Source organism: Salvelinus alpinus, chromosome 12 (assembly GCF_045679555.1).
Source record: "Salvelinus alpinus chromosome 12, SLU_Salpinus.1, whole genome shotgun sequence".
Classification (NCBI taxonomy): domain Eukaryota; kingdom Metazoa; phylum Chordata; class Actinopteri; order Salmoniformes; family Salmonidae; genus Salvelinus; species Salvelinus alpinus.
The window spans coordinates 36,980,008-37,002,033 of record NC_092097.1 but is presented as its reverse complement, the minus strand read 5'-3'; the positions used below and the strand labels follow the sequence as shown (position 1 = coordinate 37,002,033).

At 40.5% G+C, this 22,026-nt stretch overlaps 1 protein-coding gene across 1 annotated transcript; it reads left to right on the top strand.

The window, feature by feature from the left end:
• Nucleotides 1–8,585: 8,585 nt before the first annotated feature.
• LOC139536035 (synaptoporin-like) lies at nucleotides 8,586–21,655 on the top strand. The gene is made up of 5 exons (XM_071336139.1): nucleotides 8,586–8,926; nucleotides 11,957–12,081; nucleotides 13,291–13,489; nucleotides 17,891–18,082; nucleotides 20,070–21,655. The coding sequence occupies exons 1-5, from the start codon at nucleotides 8,903–8,905 to the stop codon at nucleotides 20,448–20,450; spliced, it is 921 nt and encodes a 306-aa protein (XP_071192240.1). The 5' UTR covers nucleotides 8,586–8,902; the 3' UTR covers nucleotides 20,451–21,655.
• The last annotated feature ends 371 nt before the right edge of the window (nucleotides 21,656–22,026 follow it).

Below are 22,026 nucleotides of genomic sequence, written 5' to 3'. Positions count from 1 at the left end.
AATACATTCTAATAAAAAGTATATCACATAAGAATATTATGCAGATATGACATCTTAATTACTTATGTTACCCAACTAATTCTGATTCATCCACCACAAAAGCCGTATCTCAGACTGGGCAATAAAAAAAAAAAAACTAAGATGGGCAAAAGAACACAGACACTGGACAGAGGAACTCTGCCTAGAAGGCCAGCATCCCGGAGACGCCTCTTCACTGTTGACGTTGAGACTGGTGTTTTGCGGGTACTATTTAATGAAGCTGACAGTTGAGGACTTGTGAGGCGTCTGTTTCTCAAACTAGACACTCTAATGTACGAATGTACCTCTTGCTCAGTTGTGCACCGGGGCCTCCCACTCCTCTTTCTATTCTGGTTAGAGCCAGTTTGCGCTGTTCTGTGAAGGGAGTAGTACACAGCGTTGTATGAGATCTTCTTGGCAATTTCTCCCATGGAATAGCCGCAATTTCTCAGAAAAAGAATAGACTGACGAGTTTCAGAAGAAAGGTCTTTGTTTCTAGCCATTTTGAGCCTGTAATTGAACCCACAAATGCTGATGCTCCAGATACTCAACTAGTCTAAAGAAGGCCAGGTTATTGCTTCTTTAATGAGCACAACAGTTTTCAGCTGTTCTAACATAATTGCAAAAGGGTTATCTAATGATCAATTAGCCTTTTAAAATTATAAACTTGGATTAGCTAACACAATGTGCCATTGGAACACAGGAGTGATGGTTGCTGATAATGTGTCTCTGTACGCCTATGTAGATATTCCATTAAAAAATCTGCCATTTCCAGCTACAATAGTCAATTACAACTTTAACAATGTCTACACTGTATTTCTTATCATTTTGATGTTATTTTAATGAACAAAAAATGTGCTTTTCTTCCAAAAACTTGGACATTTCTATGTGACCCCAAACTTTTGAATGGTACTGTATATTTACAAAAATATATTTATGGGGGATTGGAAATGATGCAGACAATTACATTGATAGAAGCCACAATCTATCTGCAATATTACATCTGATCTACCCGCACCCCCCCCCCCCCCCCCAAAACAAAGATGTCTAAAGGCTTCAGCCCAATAGCACCCCCAGCTCCTGACCAGATGTCCCATAGACATACTGTACATTGTGGAAGTGAGAGATTTTCTAGGTCTTATATTAGACTTACAGTAATACCCATTGCTGTAAGTGAGGTATTGTGTTATATGACCATCAGTACTGTATGAACATGCCCATGCTTTCCCAGCTGCCCATGGGTACCATGCATATCTCTGGCTATTGATGTGGTGAGGAAATCACAAGTTAAGCAGGTGATGATGTGTGGTCAAGAGAAGACAAGAAAGGTCAAAACCTTTTCAGATTCCGAAGCCTCAGCATCATAAGTAGGCTATTGTGACCTGACCAGCAAAAACTCCATTGGCTATAATAAGGGCTTAGGGGCCAGATTTATTCCTGTTCAGGTTACATGGCCACAGGAAACTCCTTGTCCTAAACGTAACCCTAACCCTAGCTTCATGTCGACATGCCAGTTCAACACTAACCCTAACACTTACCCTAATCCTAACCCTTACCATAGCTTGATATCCACAGCCAGGTTCAACCCTAACCCTAGACTCAACTCGGTTTGGTTTGCATTTAATTGTGTGACTTATTCTATTTCTGTACATTTGTGCAGCTATATATGTTGAAGGGTCTGAGACTAGAAAAAATGCTTTAATTGAGAAGTAGACTTTGGTCTGAAGCCAAAAAAGAAAGAAAATTCATATGAGCACCTCAATGCCTACTTCACCCATGCTCTACCAAGGTTTTCCAGCAAACAGCTTTGACCTACTACAGAAGCTATGTTGGTATATTGTACTTCAAACAACGCGTAGGCACGTTGCTTAGGATTCAAACCTTCTCAAACAGCCTAATTCATACTCTCAGAGGAGGTGCTGCCACAATAATGTGATTTGTACTGCATACAAGGTAAGGTATTGGACTCTTCACACACCACACTAAGACATTAACCCATTCCACTACCATTTCAGGCTTTTTTTATTATATGAAATCAAGCTTTGCTTATATACTTACAAGACCATCAGGCTTAATTTAGTAAGTAGTTTTGTCTTGTAGTAATGTGGTGCCTTTCTGTATTGCCTTAATGATTTATTTTAGCAATACATTTCAAAATATTTGATGATATATTTTTGGGGTCAGTAGTTGCCCAACATAACAACAGGTGGTGGAGTGTTAAACGCAGTCACTCAAATAGAGCATGTCTGCGTTCCTGATTTCTGTCATCGTTAGCTTACCTGTGTAAAATTGACATAAGCCCAGAACAACATGTATTATCAATTGCTGTGCTGATCAATGGCAGTTCATTACCTCTGAATATGTAGTCCAAAGTTATGTTTGTATTTGTATTTATTTTCGCAATGAAGATGGTGACGCTACAATTACAATTGTGTGCTTATGGTTATCTGGACCTTTGCCCCAGTCAAAGGTCCTGAGCGCTCTGGAGCAGTTTTTCACCAAGGATCTCTCTGTACTTTCCTCCATTCATCTTTCCCTCGATACTGACTAGTCTCCCAGTCCCTGCCGCTGAAAAACATCCCCACAGCATGTTGCTGCCACCCCCATGCTTCACCATAGGGATGGTGCCAGGTTTCCTCCAGACGTGACACTTGATATTCAGGCCAAAGTGTTCAATCTTGGTTTCATCAGACCGGAGAATCTTGTTTTTCAAGATCTGAGAGGCTCCATGTAGGCTGTCATGTGTCTTTTACTGAGGAGTGGCAGAGATGGTTGTCTTTCTGGAAGGTTCTCCCATCTCAACAGAGGAACTCTGGAGCTCTGTCAGAGTGACTATCGGGTTCTTGGTCACCTCCCTGACCAAAGGCCCTTCTCCCCCTATTGCTCAGTTTGGTCGGGCGGCAAGCTCTAGGAAGAGTCTTGGTGGTTCCAAACATCTTCTATTGAAGAATGATGGAGGCCACTGTGTTCTTGGGGACCTTCAATGCTGCAGACATTTTTTGGTACCCTTCCCCGATCTGTGCCTCGACACAATCCTGTCTTGGAGCTCAATTCCTTCGACCTCATGGCTTGGTTTTTGCTCTGACATGCACTGTCAACTGTGGGACCTTGTATAGACAGGTGTGTGCCTTTCCAAATCATATCCAATTAATTGAATTTACCACAGGTGGACTTCAATCAAGTTGTAGAAACATCTCAAGGATGATCAATGGAAACAGGATGCATCTAAGCTCAATTTCTCAATGTCTAATAGCAAAGGGTCTGAATACTTATGTAAATAAGGTTTTTCTGTTTTTATTTTTAATAGATTTGCAAAAATGTCTCTAAACCTGCTTTTGCATTGTCGTTATGGGATGTTGTGTGTAGATTGTTGAGTTTTGAGTTTTTATTTAATCCATTTTAGAGTAAGGCTGTAACATAACAAAATGTGGAAAAAGTCAAGGGGTCTAAATACTTTCCGAATGCACTGTATGTTGGTAACCAGTCTATAATAGCAATAAAGCACCTCAGGTTTCGTGATATATGGCCAATATACCACAGCTAAGGGCTGTATCCAGTCATGCGTTAGGTAAGAACAGCCATTAGCCACACCACCTTTGGCCTTATTGCTTGAATATAATATAACGCAACAGTAAATTAAAAAACCTGACATTCTACAGTATGATTTTATGGATAGTAGCATTCACTGACTGCACACAAAATGTTAACATCAGACTGAAGTCCATTCACAGACTAATCTCATTGATTTTCCACATCTGATCAATGCAGCAGCCTAGTCAGACGCCAATTAACCATCACTAGTCACCATGGTGTCCAAGGTTCACTGATGATGACAATAACAATCAGAAGCTGAGGAGCAAATATATACCATGTTAAGTACTGTTCCTAGAAATGTTGCATCTAAGAGGCACTATATTTATTTAGAAACTGCATTGCTCCGTTTTTAGGAATGTGAACTTGAGATGGTTGTTTCAAAACTGTAGAGAAACTGTACCAAAAGATGGTGGTTGGAATGTGTAATTGTGTCTGACCTGTGCTTCATGTTATGTCAAACTGTAATTCAAACTCCCTTCACCAAATAAATATCACATCTCTTTTCCACAATTACTCAGTAATGACTGAGTAAGTTAAATCAGTGGAGAGGAGGGTAGGGTTTTTCTTCCATTAAAAGTTACAATTGTACAGAGTGTCTTTGAGTTAACATTTCGGACTGCTCCAGACTCTGGGTTACTATGGCAACTCGAGAGCTTTCTTTTCAGGAACCGGCTCATCTCTGACTGTGATCAAGTACTGTATGTCATCTTTTCTTCACATCTCAAACATTAATATACCACCTGGTATATAGAGAGACTGGAATAACTACAGTTAATGAGAACATTGCCATGGTGTGGGATTACATGAAAGTTCAGCTATATAATGGTAGGATGACTTTGGAAACAAGAGTTGCACCCTTGCACCTATGTTTTATTTAGGAACCTAAAATAAAATAATATACAATTCAGCTTATTGATATTGCATTTAGAGGGTTAGGTAGAGCTCAAAGTACTGGAACAATGCAATAATGACCTTATTACCAACCATCTTTCCTCCCAGCATGATGTCTTCCCAGCTGGGCTTCAGAGGAAGTGGAGACCAGGGCTCATTTGTCGTCTACTAATTACACTTATCATGATGTTGGACCGCCCATATGACCAAAGAAAAGACTTGAAAATGAACTTGATGTTAAACTGGGTCATAGTAAAAAGGGTAGTGGGTGTGTCATATAGTCCACTATCAAGGTTCTATAGAAGGGGACTATAGAACTAGATAGAGATAGAGACACAGTATGTATGTATGTTTGTATTTATGTATGCATCTCTATCTCTATGATACTAGAGACATTCATTAGATTCAAGGACTCCAACCCAAGGAACCATAGTATTGTCCACTATCAGGTTTATAAAGGAGGTACTACACTTAGAGATTCAAAAAGATTTGACAGATAATACAGATAATATGCATCTATCACTTTGATACCAGAAACACTCATTAAATTCAAGGACTCCAACCCTTGATATTCTCCACAAGGCTTCTCTCCCTCTGTGCTGAGAGTCAGACCCTGCCAGACACTGTCATCTATTATCTGGGTCCAAGCATCTGAGAGCCTTTCATCTTTACTTTACATCTCCCCGCTTGTTTATCTCTGGACTGGAGTTAGATACTTACCAGTTTAAATAAGCTTTTATCTGATTCCCTGTCATAGAGTTGTACATGTTTCACCACCATGGACAGCTCCCCAACTCTCTATACCTTCAACAGGGTAATAGTGATGATCAGTGTGGCTGTACAACTGTAAGCAGTTCAGGTGTTATCCTATGGTTCACCGTATCCATATTATCTTACTACCTTGTTGATTTTTTACTTTGAAAAAATAAGTATGAAATAAAATAATAGGCACTGAAAGCTTTAGCTTTGTAATTGGTTTTTGTTAAATATTTGGTAAGTGTGTTTATGGGAAATGAAAAGGATTATCAGAATTCTGTGTTGCGTAATACAATGTCGGTATCTACACATTACATTTTAGTAATTTAGCATATGCTCTTATCCAGTGTGACTTACAATTAGTGCATTTATCTTAAGATAGATAACTAGGTGAGACAAAATACAACATCACAATTGTATCAGATATATTTTCCCTTAACAAAGTATTTATCAGCAAAGTCAGTGCTAATAGGAAAAGACAAGTGGCTTTTTAAATGTATTTTCTTTAAATCTTAAACACAAATTAGCTTTCATCATGATCATGATTAGGTAAAACATTGTAAAGTTGGACCTGTAGTTGAGCAGGTTGAGAGATTCAAGTTCCCTGGTGTCCACATCACCAACAAACTGTCATGGTCCAAACACACCAAGACAGTCGTGAAGAGGGCACGACAACGTCTATTCAGGAGACTGAAAAGATTTGGCATGGGTCCTCAGATCCTCAAAAAGTTCTACAGCTGCACCATCGAGAGCATCTTGACTGGTTGCATCACCGCCTGGTTTGGCAACTGCTCAACCTCTGACCGCAAGGCACTACAGAGGGTAGTGGGTACGGCCTAGTACATCACTTGAGCCAAGCTTCCTGTCATCCAAGACCTCGGCAAGTGGTACAGGAGCGCTAAGTCTAGGTCCAAAATGCTTCTTCACAGCTTCTACCCCCAAGCCATAAGACTCCTGAAAAAGCTAACGCCCCCACATTTTTACACTGTTACTACTCTCTGTTTATTATCTATAAAGAGTCACTTTACCTCTACCTACATGTACATATTACCTCAATTACATCGACTAACCTGTGCCCGTGCACATTGACTCTGTACTGGTACCCCCTGTATATACAGTTGAAGTCAGAAGTTTACATACACCTTAGCCAAATACATTTAAACTCAGTTTTTCACAAATCCTGACATTTATTCCTAGTAAAAATTCCCTATCTTAGGTCAATTAGGATCACCACTTTATTTTAAGAATATGAAATGTCAGAACAATAGTAGAGAGAATGATTTATTTCAGCTTTTATTAGTTTCATCACATTCCCAGTGGGTCAGAAGTTTGCATACACTCAATTCGTATTTGGTAGCATTGCCTTTAAATTGTTTAACTTGGGTCAAACGTTTCGGACAGCATTCCACAAGTTCCCACAATAAGTTGGGTGAATTTTGGCCCATTCCTCCTGACAGAGCTGGTGTAACTGAGTCAGGTTTTGTAGGCCTCCTTGCTCGCACATGCTTTTTCAGTTCTGCCCACACCTTGAGGTCAGGGCTTTGTGATGACAACTCCAATACCTTGACTTTGTTGTCCTTAAGCCATTTTGCCACAACTTTGGAAGTGTGCTTGGGGTCATTGTCCGTTTGGAAGACCCATTTGCGACCAAGCTTTAAAATCCTGACTGATGTCTTGAGATGTTGTTTCAATATATCCACATCATTTTCCTACCTCATGATGCCATCTATTTTGTGAAGTGCACCAGTCCCACCTGCAGCAAAGCACCCACACAACATGAAACTGCCACCCCCGTGCTTCATGGTTGGGATGTTGTTCTTCGGCCTGCAAGCCTCCCCCTTTTTCCTCCAAACATAACGATGTTCATTATGGCCAAAAAGTTATATTTTTGTTTCATCAGACCAGAGGGCATTTCTCCAAAAGGTATGATCTTTGTCCCCATGTAAAGTTTGAAACCGTAGTCTGGCTTCTTTATGGCGGTTTTGGAGCAGTGGCTTCTTCCTTGCTGAGCGGCCTTTCAGGTTATGTTAATATAGGGCTTGTTTTAATGTGGATATAGATACTTTTGTACCTGTTACCTCCAGCATCTTCACAAGGTCCTTTGCTGTTGTTCTGGGATTGATTTGCACTTTTCGCACCAAAGTATGTTCATCTCTAGGAGACAGAACGCGTCTCCTTCCTGAGCGGTATGACGGCTGCATGGCCCCATGGTGTTTATACTTGCTTACTATTGTTTGTAAAGATGAACGTGGTACCTTCAGGCGTTTGGAAATTACTCCCAATGATGAACCAGACTTGTGGAGGGTCTACAATGTATTTTCTTAGGTCTTGGCAGATTTCTTTTGATTTTCCCATGATGTCAAGCAAAGAGGCACTGAGTTTGAAGGTAGGCCTTGAAATACATCCACAGATACACCTCCAATTTACTGAAATGATGTCAATTAGCCTATCAGAAGCTTCTAAAGCTATGCAGTCATTTTACGGAATTTTCCAATCTGCTTAAAGGCACAGTCAACTTAGTGTATGTAAACTTCTGACCCACTGGAATTGTGATACAGTGAATTATAAGTGAAATAATCTGTCTGTTAACAATTGTTGGAAAAATGACTTGTGTCATGCACAAAGTAGATGTCCTAAACCGACTTGCCAAAACTATAGTTTGTTAACAAGAAATTTGTACAGTGGTTGAAAAACGAGTTTTAATGACTCCAACTCCTAGGTGTTTTAAACTTCCGACTTCAACTGTAGGCTTACTTTTATTTTATTGTTGCTCTTGAACTATTTATTTTTTATTTTATAATATATATTTTTTCATTTTATTTATTGTTTACTTCAGTTTATTTAGTATATACTTTCTTAACAATAATTTTATCTTAAAACTGCATTGTTGGTTAAGGGCTTTCACTGTAAGGGCTACACCTGTTGTATTCGGCGCGTGACAATTAACATTTGATTTGACTTTGATTTGATTACCCAGTGGAAAGTATGTCTGACGAATCTTGTCATAGACACGTGTGTGGTGCATGGTAAATGACCTGTCTCTGTTTCTCTGGGGAATCCTCATAGTTCTGTTAATGTGTTCTCTACCGGAGTGTCTGGTACTGTAGGTAGGTCTGTCCTCAAAGAGAGGAGCAGAGCCACACAGTTATACTAGAGAGGAGCTCTGCACTACAGTACATCCTTTTACTTACCCTACTCCCTAACACCCACCCCAACCCCAGATAGTTCCCTCTGCTCTTTCCTCTCCTCCCTTCAGATATCTTGTCGCCCCCCCCCCCCCCCTTCAGGCAACCTCCGCACTCTGTACTCTCTGTTCTCTCTGTCTCTCTCTCTCCTGCGCGCTCTGTCTTGCTCTCTCTCTCTCTGTCTCGCTCTCTGTCTCTGTCTCTCTCTCTGTCTCTCTCTCTACCTCTCTCTCTGCTCTCTGTCTTTGAACCATCTACATTAGTGACAGTGCATTAGTATGTGCTCTCTCTCTTGTTCTCTTTCTGTCTCTGCTCTCTGTCTCTCTCTTTGTCTCTCTCTCTCTCCCTCTCTCTGCTCTCTGTCTTTGAATCATCTACATTAGTGACAGTGCATTAGTATGAGGAGAAAGCTGCTAACACCCTTTTGTGGAGTAGAACTTGTTCACTGTGCTTTTTAAATGTGTATGGTTATATTTGCTCCGGTAAGTAGTTGTTTCTTTCATATTTGGACTGTAGGTAAGTACATTCCTCATTAAACCAGCATTATAATTATTTAGTTATGAAGCAGGGGTGTGTTCTATAGGCTATTGTATGTGATACATGTGTTTTTAAAATACTTTCTTTTTCAATTTGGTTTGTAAGGAATATTATTTATGTTTGATGGGTGAATTTTGTCAACTGTTTTTCCCAGGGCAGTCCTTTGGGATGTGTGTGTGTGTTTTTGTGTGTGTGTGTGTGTGTTTGTTGCATGCATGTGTGTGTGTTTGTTGCATGCATGTGTGTGTGTTTGTGCGTGCATGCATGCATGCATATGCATGTGTGTTTGTGTGTGGCATGTGCAGTATTCCAACAGGTTCAGTCACTCTCTGAGGCTCTGCCCACCCTCTAACCCACAGTAGGTGGCTCACTGTTTGCAGTCAGCCCATTTCTAAATTATTCAGTTGTTTCCATAATGCTGTTCTCAAGAAAATCAATCCCAAACCTTGATCATCAGTCTGCTTAATAGATATGGTGCCGAGATTAGCTTTCCTCTACCACCTCTCTCTCGCTCTCTCTCTCTCCCTCTCTTTCTCTCTTTCTCTCTGGCTCTCTCTCTCTTTCTCTATCTGTGTCTCTTTCTCCCTCTCTCTCTCTTTCTGTTCGTCTTTTAACACAGAAACCAAAAAGCCTTTGTATTTAGAGGATACTTTGTTAACAGCTGTGTTTTAGTCTAGAATTCAATGGTGTATTAGTGATTATACTAGTTATAATGTATCATTAATGATTGTAACAATTTAGAATGCATCCTTTTACCATTTGAATATGAATGAGTGAATTAACAGGATGTTTGCAGACAACAGACGTATTCATAATTTTTTGGTAAATACATTTAATCAATGACTTTTAGTTATAATTATAGCCACACACACTCAATTAGATGTGGTCTTAAACACTTTGGATCTGATCAGATTACACAACAACTGTCTGGCTGTATGTATACCTTTTAGAAACAATCTGAGAGAAACAATCTCTCTGTCTCTGTCTCTGTCTCTGTCTCTCTGTCTCTCTGTCTCTCTGTCTCTCTGTCTCTCTGTCTCTCTGTCTCTGTCTCTGTCTCTGTCTCTGTCTCTGTCTCTGTCTCTGTCTCTGTCCCTGTCCCTGTCTCTGTCTCTGTCTCTGTCTCTCTCTCTGTCCCTGTCTCTCTCTCTGTCCCTGTCTCTGTCTCTGTCTCTATCTACATATACAGTATTTCAGGATGTTGTGTATCCCCATAATCAGAATTCATGTAAACATTAGAGTTTTGAAAACATAGCTTGTTCCAAAAAAGTAATGTCTTGGCACAATTTACACTGGGTATGGGGTATATCACTATATCATTAGGGGTGTAGTATATCCTATAGGACACCAAATTTGGTCAAAGAGCGACGCCTTCATGGCACGCAGATGACGCGGGCGGTCTTCACTTGATTGACTGTAACTTTGTCAAATTAGCACCAATCGGGGTCAAACAAAGCTAGCTAGATAGGCAATGAGCTGGGCTTTATACAAACCCCGTATTTGTTGCTAAATGTAGCTGCTAACCTTGTGCGATAGCAAGCTTTTTCCTTTTGGACAACATTTATAAGAATATGGAGAGTTACGAAGTTATGAAAACTGGGTGTTTTGCAAATGTTGAACTTATAATATGACTACTAATACTGGAAAAGCTACATCAAAGTCAATGTATACATATTTGACGATATTCTTGCAGAAAAATGTAATGTGAATGTAAATGTCTCATTCACGATTTGCTCAAATGTACCTGGGTGACTTCACATTAAATGTCATGTAGTTTGCTCATACTTCAAGTTATCCATCTGAAACTTTGCACATACACCGCTGCCATCTGTTGGACACCATCGGAATTGGAACCAGAGTGATGGCTCAATGGGGGACCCTTCTGTTCCATTTCAAAGATGGTGGTAGAAAAAAACGGTTGTTTTTTTCTTTGTATTTTCTTCTACCAGATCTATTGTGTTATATTCTCCTACATTCAATTCACTTTTCCACAAACTTCAAAGTGATTCCTTTCAAATGGTACCAAGAATATGCATTTCCTTGCTCAGGTCCTGAGCTACAGGCAGTTGGATTTGGGTATGTCATTTTAGGTGAAAATTGAAAAAAAGGGGGCTATCCCTAAAACATTGCCTAACAAACACTTTGTAACACAGTCCCTGTTGTTGCCTCATATCCCAGCGATAATTCTTTGCATTACGTCTGGGAATAAAACACTTCAATCTGCTCAACTGACCCCAAGGCAAACATTTTTACTATTTTAGCCCACACAGCTACAAGGCTGCACTTTCATGCTAGGTGTAGGACCTCCTATTGAAGCTTATAGAGACCCCAACTGATGTATAACAATCTTAAAATGATTTACTTTGGCTTAGGTACAAGCATCATGAAACATCTAATACAATACATTTATTTGACTTGTTGAAAATCTGTTTTTTGGACCTAATTGCCTACCACTTTTTCCATGTAGTTTCCACACATGACCTCTTCCTAAATATTTGGTCAAATGATTCATTTTGTGTATGGTTTCCTTGAAACAAGGCTGGCTCAACTTACCATTTTGGCACAACTTACCACACTCTCCACTACTGGCAAGAGCAGTTTTTATTTGATTTTAGGATCCATCAACAGTCTCACGCTCATTCCACCATATATCCACACCATACAGCATACATCATACACATGATAACTTTCCCAAAGGCAGCATCTGTCAGGGTGTTGATATAGACGCTCCTTTGGGGCTCATTAGGTCCAGCTGTTGCTTTAGCAGTTTTGTAAAGGACCAGACAGGAAAGGAGGGACCAGGAGCAACTATTAACTGCATTCCAAATGCACCCTATTCCCTGTGTAGTGCACTACTTTTTACTTTTGGTGAAAAGTAGCTTGCCAACTATATAGGGAATAGGGTATCATTTGGAACACAGTCGATGTCTAGCATGCTCAATGAGTAGGAGTTTAATAATATATTTATTTTCCAGATCTTTGCCATCTGTGCATTTGCAACATGTGGAGGGTACTCTGGTCACCTGCGGGTTAGAGTGGAATGTCTGGACAAGAGCCAGAGCAACCTTAGCATCACAGTAAACTTTGCCTATCCCTTCAGGTAATACATGCTGTTATTTGCAAAAATGTGCAAAATGGAGTAAAAGGATCATGTCAATGTTACATGTCACATGCATGGGTATATCACGTTGAGAGACAAGTAACATTATCCAGATAAACACTCAACAACACTTCACTAAGTAACTCTGTATTGTAATCTACTGTGCATGTGGGGATATAGCCTTGGTGAGACAATGACAGTGTTGTCCGTCTGTAAATGTGTTTTGACAGATAGGGTGGAGGTGTGGAGGCTGAGTTTGATTTTCCATCTATAAAAAAAATAATGTTTTTGATTGAAAGATGATGGAATATGGAGCTGGAGCTGTCAGACAGACAATTGTGTCGGAGCCTGTGTCTGATCCCCAGAAATCATTCATTTATTTACACATTCAGTATCTCACATGTATCTACTTGTTCCCTTGAAGACCTTAAACCTTTCAGCTCAGGTTTAGAGTAATGTGGAAAGACTCTTGATGATCAGGGGAGAGATTCATAATTGAGACTCCTGAGCATCATACAGTGATTCTGAGGAATATATATACCTCTACCTCTAGCTCTCTCCCTCCTCTCTCCCTCCTCTCTCTTCTCTCTGTCTCTCTGAAGATCGCAGGTTCATTCAGATCAGTGGGAGGAACTTATTTCACTCAGTTTAACAATCGCTACCTTTAAAGCCTGTCAGATTCCATTCGTAATGGAAGGGTTCCATACCAAGAAAGACTTTTGTTCTTTAAAATAGATTGTTTGTATTTTTTTGAATGAATCAAGAAGCAGCAGGGTCTATCTCTACTTTCTGTAAATTATTGTGTTCAAACACTCTGCTCATACCTTACTTTTACCTGGACATACCCTAACATTATGCAGGACTTTGTTATTTTATAGGTCAGATGGCATAACTGCAGATCTCTCTTGTAAACAAAATTTGAATTCAATGACTAACCTGTATAATTAAAGGTTAAATAAAATAAATGGAAACTACTGTAACAGGTGATTAGGATTCTAACACATTGAGTTTTGATGAGAGACATTTTACTGACGACATAGCTACAGCAAGACATCTGTCTTCATGTAGCTGTTTTTACTATGATAATGACTTGCATGATGATGGTCATGACATTCTCCACCTCATTCTCACCCACCTGTGATCAGAGCCTCACTCTTCTCAATAAAAGGCTCTAACTGTGACCATGTCCTTGTTCTTGTCATCTGATAGATTACAGCAGGTCCATTTCCAACCCACGCTGTGTGAGAGGAACAGACAGGAGAGCATCTTCCTAGTAGGAGACTATTCCTCCTCAGCTCAGTTTTTTGTGACCGTGGCTGTCTTTGCCTTCCTCTATTCCCTGATGGCCACCGTAGTGTACATCTACTACCAGAACAAGTATCGTGAGGGTAACAGAGGACCGTTGGTGGTGAGTTGATTTGTATAATGTGTCTATTAATTGAGATACATTGAATTAAATAATTTACAAGGCAGCGGTAGCTTAACATATAGAGAAATGTGTTTCACAAGATTATTACCTGAAAGGTGTGGTATATTGTGGCATTTTATAAATTGCAGTTAGCTGTACGTTGTTGTTACTCCTGCTCTTTTCTTCCATATTCCTAAGGATTGGACCCTAAAATGACATACCCAAATCTAACTGCCTGTAGCTCAGGACATGAAGCAAGGATATGCATATTCTTGATACTGTCACGTGTGCTCCCTCTCCGGCTTCTTGGTCACCAGCCTGCTCGTTATGGTGCACACCTGTCACCAGCGCGATGCGCATCTGTGCATAATAACACTCACCTGGACTCCATCACCTCCTTGATTACCTGCCCTTTATATGTCACTCCCTTTGGTTTCTTCCCCAGTCATCATTGTTTCTGTTTCTGTATCATGTTGGTGCGCTGTTCCTGTTTCTTGTTGTGTTCATTTATTAATTCAATGTATTCATTCCCTTAACTTTTCTGCGCTACGGATACCGAATACGGGTTCACTTTCCTAAACAACCGCTGAATTGCAGGGCGCCAAATTCAAAAATATTCCTAAAAATATTTATAATCATGCAATCACAAGTGAAATATACCAAAACACAGCTTAGCTTGTTGTTAATCCACCTATGGTGTCAGATTTTGGAGAAAAAAATTTACAGCGAAAGAAATCCAAGCTTTTGTGAGTGTAGCTTTCAATGCTACATCAGCTAGCCCCAAATTAGCATGGTCACGAAAGTGTGAAAAGCAATAAAATTAATCGCTTACCTTAGATAATCTTCGGACGTTTCCACTCACGAGACTCCCAGTTACACAACAAATCTTCTTTTGTTCGATAAATATTACTTTTATCACAAAAAAAAGCAATTTGGGTTGCGCGTTATGATGAGGAAAACTACAGACTCGTTCCGGTCCTGAAAGGAAGATGAAAATTTCCAAACGTATCAGATTAAAAAATATTACCAAAAATATTTATAATCATGCAATCACAGGTGAAATATACCAAAACACAGTTTAGCTTGTTGTTAATCTACCTATCGTGTCAGATTTTGAAAATATATTTTACAGCGAAAGAAATCCAAGCTTTTGTGAGTGTAGCTTTCAATGCTATAACAGCTTAGCCTTATATTAGCTTGGCTAGCTTGGTCACGAAAGTAAGAAAAGCAATCAAATTAATCGCTTACCTTTGATAATCTTCGGGTGTTTCGTTACACAACAAATGTTCGTTTTGTTCGATAAATATGACATTTATCACAAAAAAACGCCATTTGGGTTGCGCGTTATGATGAAAAAACAAAAGCCGTGTTCCGTTCGACAAATCCCCAAAAGTATCCGAAATGGTCGTAGAAACATTTAAAATGTTTTATATAATCAAACCTCAGGTTGTCTTTAACCTCTAACGAGCCTCTACCCCGGGTCCGGGAGCACCCCCCACCCCCCCACACACTGATTAGCATAGCTAGCATAGCTTCACAAGTAGATAGTAGCATCTAAATATCATTAAATCACAAGTCCAAGACACCAGATGAAAGATACAGATCTTGTGAATAAAGCCACCATTTCAGATTTTTTAAATGTTTTACAGGGAAGACAAAATATGTAAATCTATTAGCTAAACACGTTAGCAAAATACACCACTATTCTAACTCCATCAGTTTCTTACTCCTTCAGGTGCTATCACCAATTCGGCTCAACTAAGATATTGATAGCCAATAACCTATAAAAAAACCCATCAGATGACAGTCTGATAACATATTCATGGTATAGGATAGTTTTTGTTAGAAAAAAGTGCATATTTCAGGTAGAAATCACAGTTTACAATTGCACCGACCATCACAAATCGACTAGAATTACTAGATAGAGCAACGTGTATGACCAATTTACTCATCATAAAACATTTCATAAAAATAGACAAAGCATAGCAATGGAAAGACCCAGTTCTTGTGATTTCAGACCATATTTCAGATTTTCTAAGCGTTTTTCAGCGAAAACACAATAAATCGATAAGTTAGCATACCACATGTGCAAACGTTACCAGAGCATCGATTCCAGCCAAAGAGCGCTATAACGTAATCACCGCCAAAATATATAAATTTTTTCACTAACCTTCTCAGAATTCTTCCGATGACACTCCTGTAACATCATTTTACAACATACATATACAGTTTGTTCGAAAAGGTGCATATTTAGCCATACAAAACCGTGGTTATACAATGGAAATAGTCACAACTCAAGCCTCAAAATGAGGAACGTCAGCTTTCAGAGTGATCTAGTTTAATCGAAAGCTAATCATATACTTGACTAAAAAATACAGGGTTGACAGGAATCGAAAGACAAATTAGTTCTTAATGCAACCGCTGATTTACATTTTTAAAATTATCCTTACTTTTCAATACAGGGTTCGCCAAGTGAAGCTATACCAAACAAAATGGCGAAATATGCGTTTAAAATATTTCGACAGAACAACGATTTATCATATTAAATATTGCTTACTTTGAGCTGTTCTTCCATCAGATTCTTGGGCAATGTATCCTTTCTATGTTATAAACGTCTTTTGGTCGATAGATGTCCTCTGTCCTTCGAAATATCCACTAACGATCGAACGGGACCCCAAAACGTGTCCAAAGTTTCAGAGTGCACAACAAAGAAATTCCTCAAAATCGCACTAAACGGATATAAATTGCTATAAAACGGTTCAAATTAACTACATTATGATGTTTTTAACAACTATAACGACTGAAAACATGACCGGAGAAATATTGCTGGTTAGACAACGATTTGGAATGAGGCAAGTCCGATGTCCTTCACGCTTCAGGCGCGCGACGAGAAAGGGCGGTCCCTATACATTTTGTGGTTTTATAATGGCTGGGATTGTGCAATAGACTCCATTCAAAACGTGATGACGTACAGACACCCAGAGGAAGACGTAGGCAGTGTCGGTTTCTTCATAGCATTCACTGTCGCCTTAAAAACAGACTCCAGATCAGGGGTAAAAATTTCTGAAATCTGACCCCTGTCATGAAAAGTGCTGTAGATATTGTTCTGTACCACTCAGAGACAAAATTCCAACTTCTATAGAAACTAGAAGGTGTTTTCTATCCAATAATAACAATAATATGCATATTGTACGATCAAGAATTTAGCACGAGGCAGTTTAATTTGGAGACCCAAATATGCTAATGCGGAACAGCACCCCCTATAGTTGCAAGAAGTTAACAAACATAATCGATAATATTTCAACCGGAGCATAACCTATTAATTAAGAGAGAAAATGAAAACATCTCGCTCATTTTTCAAAATAAAAGCCTGAAACTATGTCTAAAGCCTGGTCACAGCCTGAGGAAGCCATTGGAATAAGAATCTGGTTGATACCCCTTTAAACGGAGGTTAGACAGGCCAGGAAACAACGTTTTTGTTTTTTATATATCACTTCCGGGTTACTTTTTCTCAAGATTTCGCTTGCAGAATAAGTATTGTTTTTCTCACAGACAATATTTTGACAGTTTTGGAAACTTTGGAGTGTTTTCTATCCTAATTGGTAAATTATATGCATATTCTACAATCTGGGCCAGAGAAAATTTCCGTTTCCGTTGAGTACGTTATTTGAAAAAAAAAAAGAATCTGACCCCTAGCGCTAAGAAGTTAACCTCTACAGGATTGCGTTAGCTAACGTTGGCTAATGCGATTAGCGTGAGGTTTTATTTAACAAGAACATTTACCAGAACATAGACATATGACAGAATATGACATATGACATATGACATATTGACAGAAAGATGAAATTATTGTTAATCTAACTGCACTTTTCAAATTACAGTAGCTTTTACAGTGAAAGAATACCATGCTATTGTTTGAGGAGATTGCACAGCTATGAACTTGAAAAGTTACAGAAAAACAAGGCACATTTGGGCAGTCTCCATACACAAATTTGAACAGAAATGTAATGGCTCATTGGATCAGTCTAAAACGTTGTACATACACTGCTGCCATCTAGTGGCCAAAATCTAAATTGTGCCTGGGCTGGAATAATACATTTCTCGCCTTTCTCTTGCATTTTAAAGACGATGGTACAAAACAATGCATGGTTTTTCTTTGTATTATCTTTTTTTTCTTTGTATTATCCAGATCTAATGTGTTATATTCTCCTACATTCATTTCACATTTCCACAAACTTCAAAGTGTTTCCTTTCAAATGGCATCTGTAACGATGTACGCTGAGATTCGGGAAGCAAGTTAAACCTCATTTATAACATCACCCTATCATGTTTTTCACACCTCAACTCTCACGATCGAATTGAACCTGATAATAACCTTCTCCATTTCTCCCTGCTAACCAGGACTTTGTAGTGACTGTGCTATTCGCCTTCATGTGGTTGGTGAGTTCCTGTGCTTGGGCCAAATCTCTGTCTGATGTAAAGTCAGCCACTGATCCCACCCAGGTCCTCCTGCTCATCTCTGCCTGCAGATACCCGGCCAACCGGTGTTCAGCTTCCCACCACCCAGTCTGGTCTGAGCTCAACACATCTGTGGTGAGTCATTGGTGACGTCCATAATGGCACCCTATTTTCCATGAAGTGCACTACCTTTGACCAGACCTATATGAGCCCTAGTTAAAAGTAGTGCACTATATAGGGAATATGGTGCAATTTGGGACATAGCCCTTAAGCATGAAACACCAATGCTGATCAATGTCAGCTCCATTGTCTTCAGACAGGTGGTGTTTACTCCTACGCAATGCTCGTCCTTCAAACGATTGTTGATGATGTTTAAAATGATGTGCACAGCAACAAATTCTTAGCAACCATTTGTTTTATGTCAATAACATTATCTGATTCTGAATCTGACCGTTTGATGTTTAGACCCATTTCTAAATGCAGGTTAGCATTTTTCATCATGAATCTTGTTCTGGAGGCAGCTCTGCAGAGTGGTCACTAACTGGCACAGCCATAAAGTCATCAAATCTGACTTTAAACCTAACCCTAACCTTAAAAACCACTGCTAACCCTAACACCCAACCCTAACCTGCAACGATGTTCGTCTGAGGAAGAAGGAGTAGACCAAAGCGCAGCGTAGTACGTGTTCATGATGTTTATTAATAACCTGAACACTGAAACAAAAAACAAAAGTGGAACAAAACGCAACAGTTCTGTCAGGTACTCACACAAAACAGAAAACAACTACCCACAAAACACAGGTGGGAAAAGGCTACCTAAGTATGGTTCTCAATCAGAGACAAAGATAGACAGCTGCCTCTGGTTGAGAACCACACCCGGCCAAACACATGGATATAGAAAACATAGAACAAAAATATAGAATGCCCACCACCCCAACTCACGCCCTGACCAACCAAAATAGAGACATAAATAAAAAGGATCTCTAAGGTCAGGGCGTGACAGTACCCCCCCCCCCCCCCAAAGGTGCGGACTCCGGCCACAAAACCTAAACCCACAGGGGAGGGTCTGGGTGGGCATCTATCCGTGGTGGCGGCTCTGGTGCGGGACGTGGACCCCGCTCCACCTTAAGCTTGGCCCACTTATGTGGCGCCTCTGGAGGGCGACTCCAGTACAGGAGGGCGACTCTGGCAGCTCCGGACAGGAGGGAGACTCTGGCAGCTCCGGACAGGAGGGAGACTCTGGCAGCTCCGGACAGGAGGGAGACTCTGGCAGCTCCGGACAGGAGGGAGACTCTGGCAGCTCCGGAAAGGAGGGAGACTCTGGCAGCCCCGGACAGGCTGCCGGCACAGGACTCACCAGGCTGTGGAGACCTACTGGAGGCCTGGTCCGTGGAGGAGGCACAGGATAGACCGGGCTGTGGGGGAGCACTGGAGATCTGGTGCGTAGCCTTGGCACCACTCTTCCAGGCTGAATGCTCACTCTAGCCCGGCACGTACGAGGAACTGGAACAGGCTGCACTGGGTCCTCCTGGCGAACTGGGGAAACCCTGCCTAGAGCCGGCGCAGGACTCACCGGGCTGTAAAGGCGCACTGGAGGTCTGGAGCACCAAGCTGGCACAAGACTTGCAGGGCTGGGGAGGCGCACAGAAGGCCTGGTGCGTGGGGCTGGCACAGTCTTCACCAGACGGCTAGCACGCACCTCAGGACGAGTATGGAGAGCAGACTCAGGTGACATCAAATCGAGGACACGCTCCGTCGGGTGGATGTCGTGCCTCATGCACCAACACAGCAACTCTCTCATTACTCTCTCCTCCAATCTCCCCATCAACTCCTTCACTGTTTCTGCTTTGCTCCCGTCCAAAGCGCAAGAACATAGAATGCCCACCCCAACTCACGCCCTGACCAACCAAAATAGAGACATAAAAAGGATCTCTAAGGTCAGGGCGTGACATAACCTTAAACTAAGACCAAAAAGTTCATTTTTGTTTTCATACATTTTTACAATATAGCCAATTTTGGCTTTGCAGCTAGCCTATCTAAGGGGATATCTGTCTCAGTTTTGACTCCAGGACAAGAAACGTCAACATGCACTCTAAATATCCTCTTTCTGTACCTTTATACAGGTTTTTGGTTTTGTAAACTTTATCCTCTGGACCGGCAACATCTGGTTTGTCTTCAAAGAGACAGGCTGGTACAAGACTGGCCAGAGGTACCCAATGAGAAGCGCCTCTGGGAGACGGGCCAATGGGATGAGCCAACGGCTCTACAGCCAAAGCAGTTTCGACCAATCAGGGGACAGCTTCTATCAACATCCATACAGGCAGGCTAGTTTTGATCAATCACGGGAGAGCTTTGGCCAGCAGCACTACAGCCAAGGTAGCTTCAACCAATCAATAGGGAGCTTCCGCTTGCCACAGACCAGTCTAGGACAGCCAATCATCATTAGTCAGGGAGATGTCACCTCTAAAGGGCTTAATCCTATCATATTGGTCAATGATATTTAGATCACATTTCATATATATTTTCCCCTCATCTACAAACTTAACTAGATCTGAAAATACTTTTGTATATTGATACCTGACCATAAGCAGGGTTGGGTATGTTACTGTCTTAGTGAAATCCGTTGCAATTACTAGTTACCTGTCTTAAAATTGTAATCAGTAACATTACTTTTGGATTGCCCAAATTCAGTAACGTAATCTGATTATCTTCAGTTACTTTTGGATTACTCTGCCATTAAGAGGCATTTGAAGAAAATTAAAAGGATCCATCAAACGCATTTGGTGTGTCATCATAGGGGTCTCTGACTTGTGGTCAGACTCGCTCAGGTGGAACAAACTTAATTGAATGTCATTGAGAAACAGCAAGGTGTCATAATGTATTTTCTTCTCAAACATCCTTTCTGAATTTAAAATTAGCCTAAACCAAAAAGTAATCATCTATTTTTTCAAAAGTATCTCTAACCTGATTACAATATTTTTGCTGGTAACATAACTGATTACAGTTACACTTTTTTTGTGATCAGATTACATGTAGCTGATTACATTTGACCACTAGGTCACCACTCCCATGTAGATTTCCAGATATGAAGTTTGCGAGGGCACGTGGACGAAGTTGTAATATCTACAGGGGTGGACTGTAAGAGAGAAAGATGACAAGAAGAAGGCATACTGAAGGGGAAGGAAGGATTTAGCAAGTGAGTTTTTAAGAGGACATCGGAGTAGACTGGAAAATGTATCAGAAATGGAAATAAAGTGAGAGAAGACTGTGTGAATAGTGTGAATGTGAGTGGTTTGGCTCCGCTCACATTCATGTACATTATTGTACAACCGTGAGCAAGGTGCTTAACCCTAGTTCCTCTGTATAACAGTGTCTTTAAAATGATTGATATTTTTTATGACAAATCGTTTCATGCTTGAGTAAGTTTGTGCTGTTGAATTGAAAACTGTGGACACACGTTTGTGAACCGCCTGTTATATATACTCTAATTATACCTAATCTGATTCTCAAATGGTTGCATTGAGTTTGATTGGTGGTGGCTGTGCTCTGCTGATAGTGTCATGCAGTGATGTTCCACAGTGAGTCGTTCCACACATTTTGTATACGTGTTGTAATTTCTCAATGGTTTTAAAGTGATGGTGATATTTCACAGGGATCTAAATAATACTGACATTTGAAGATGCACAAATAAAGCCTTACATTCGCATTGTCCAAGTGGTTTGCCTCTGTGCGAATACTGTATGTTCTTAAAATGGAAGCCTTATGAAACTAAAGTCAAACCAGTCTGTCTGTCTCTATATAGCAACCACGGGACAGTGTATGAACACATCTATGCCCAGAGAAAGAGCAGCAGGTCCAATAAGGTGGACACTTAGATCTGACATTCCAAAGACATCAACACTTACTGCTCAACTGTAACTCTGTGCTCTGAATACAGTTTATATCACACAGGTGAAAGGTGCTCTGATATTCTGCTATGTCCTGTCACAGTGATCAGATCAGATCTACCTGAGAGCTGTTACCATGGTGATGCAGATATGGTAGGTGAGCGCTGTTATCCTCTCCTGCTCCAGAGGGAGT

Coding starts and splice junctions, on each gene's coding strand:
- LOC139536035 (XM_071336139.1), top strand. CDS start 8,903: ATGTGTATGGTTATATTTGCTCCG. Junction 8,927..11,956: donor GTATGGTTATATTTGCTCCG/GTAAGTAGTTGT, acceptor TTTATTTTCCAG/ATCTTTGCCATCTGTGCATT. Junction 18,083..20,069: donor CTGAGCTCAACACATCTGTG/GTGAGTCATTGG, acceptor ACCTTTATACAG/GTTTTTGGTTTTGTAAACTT.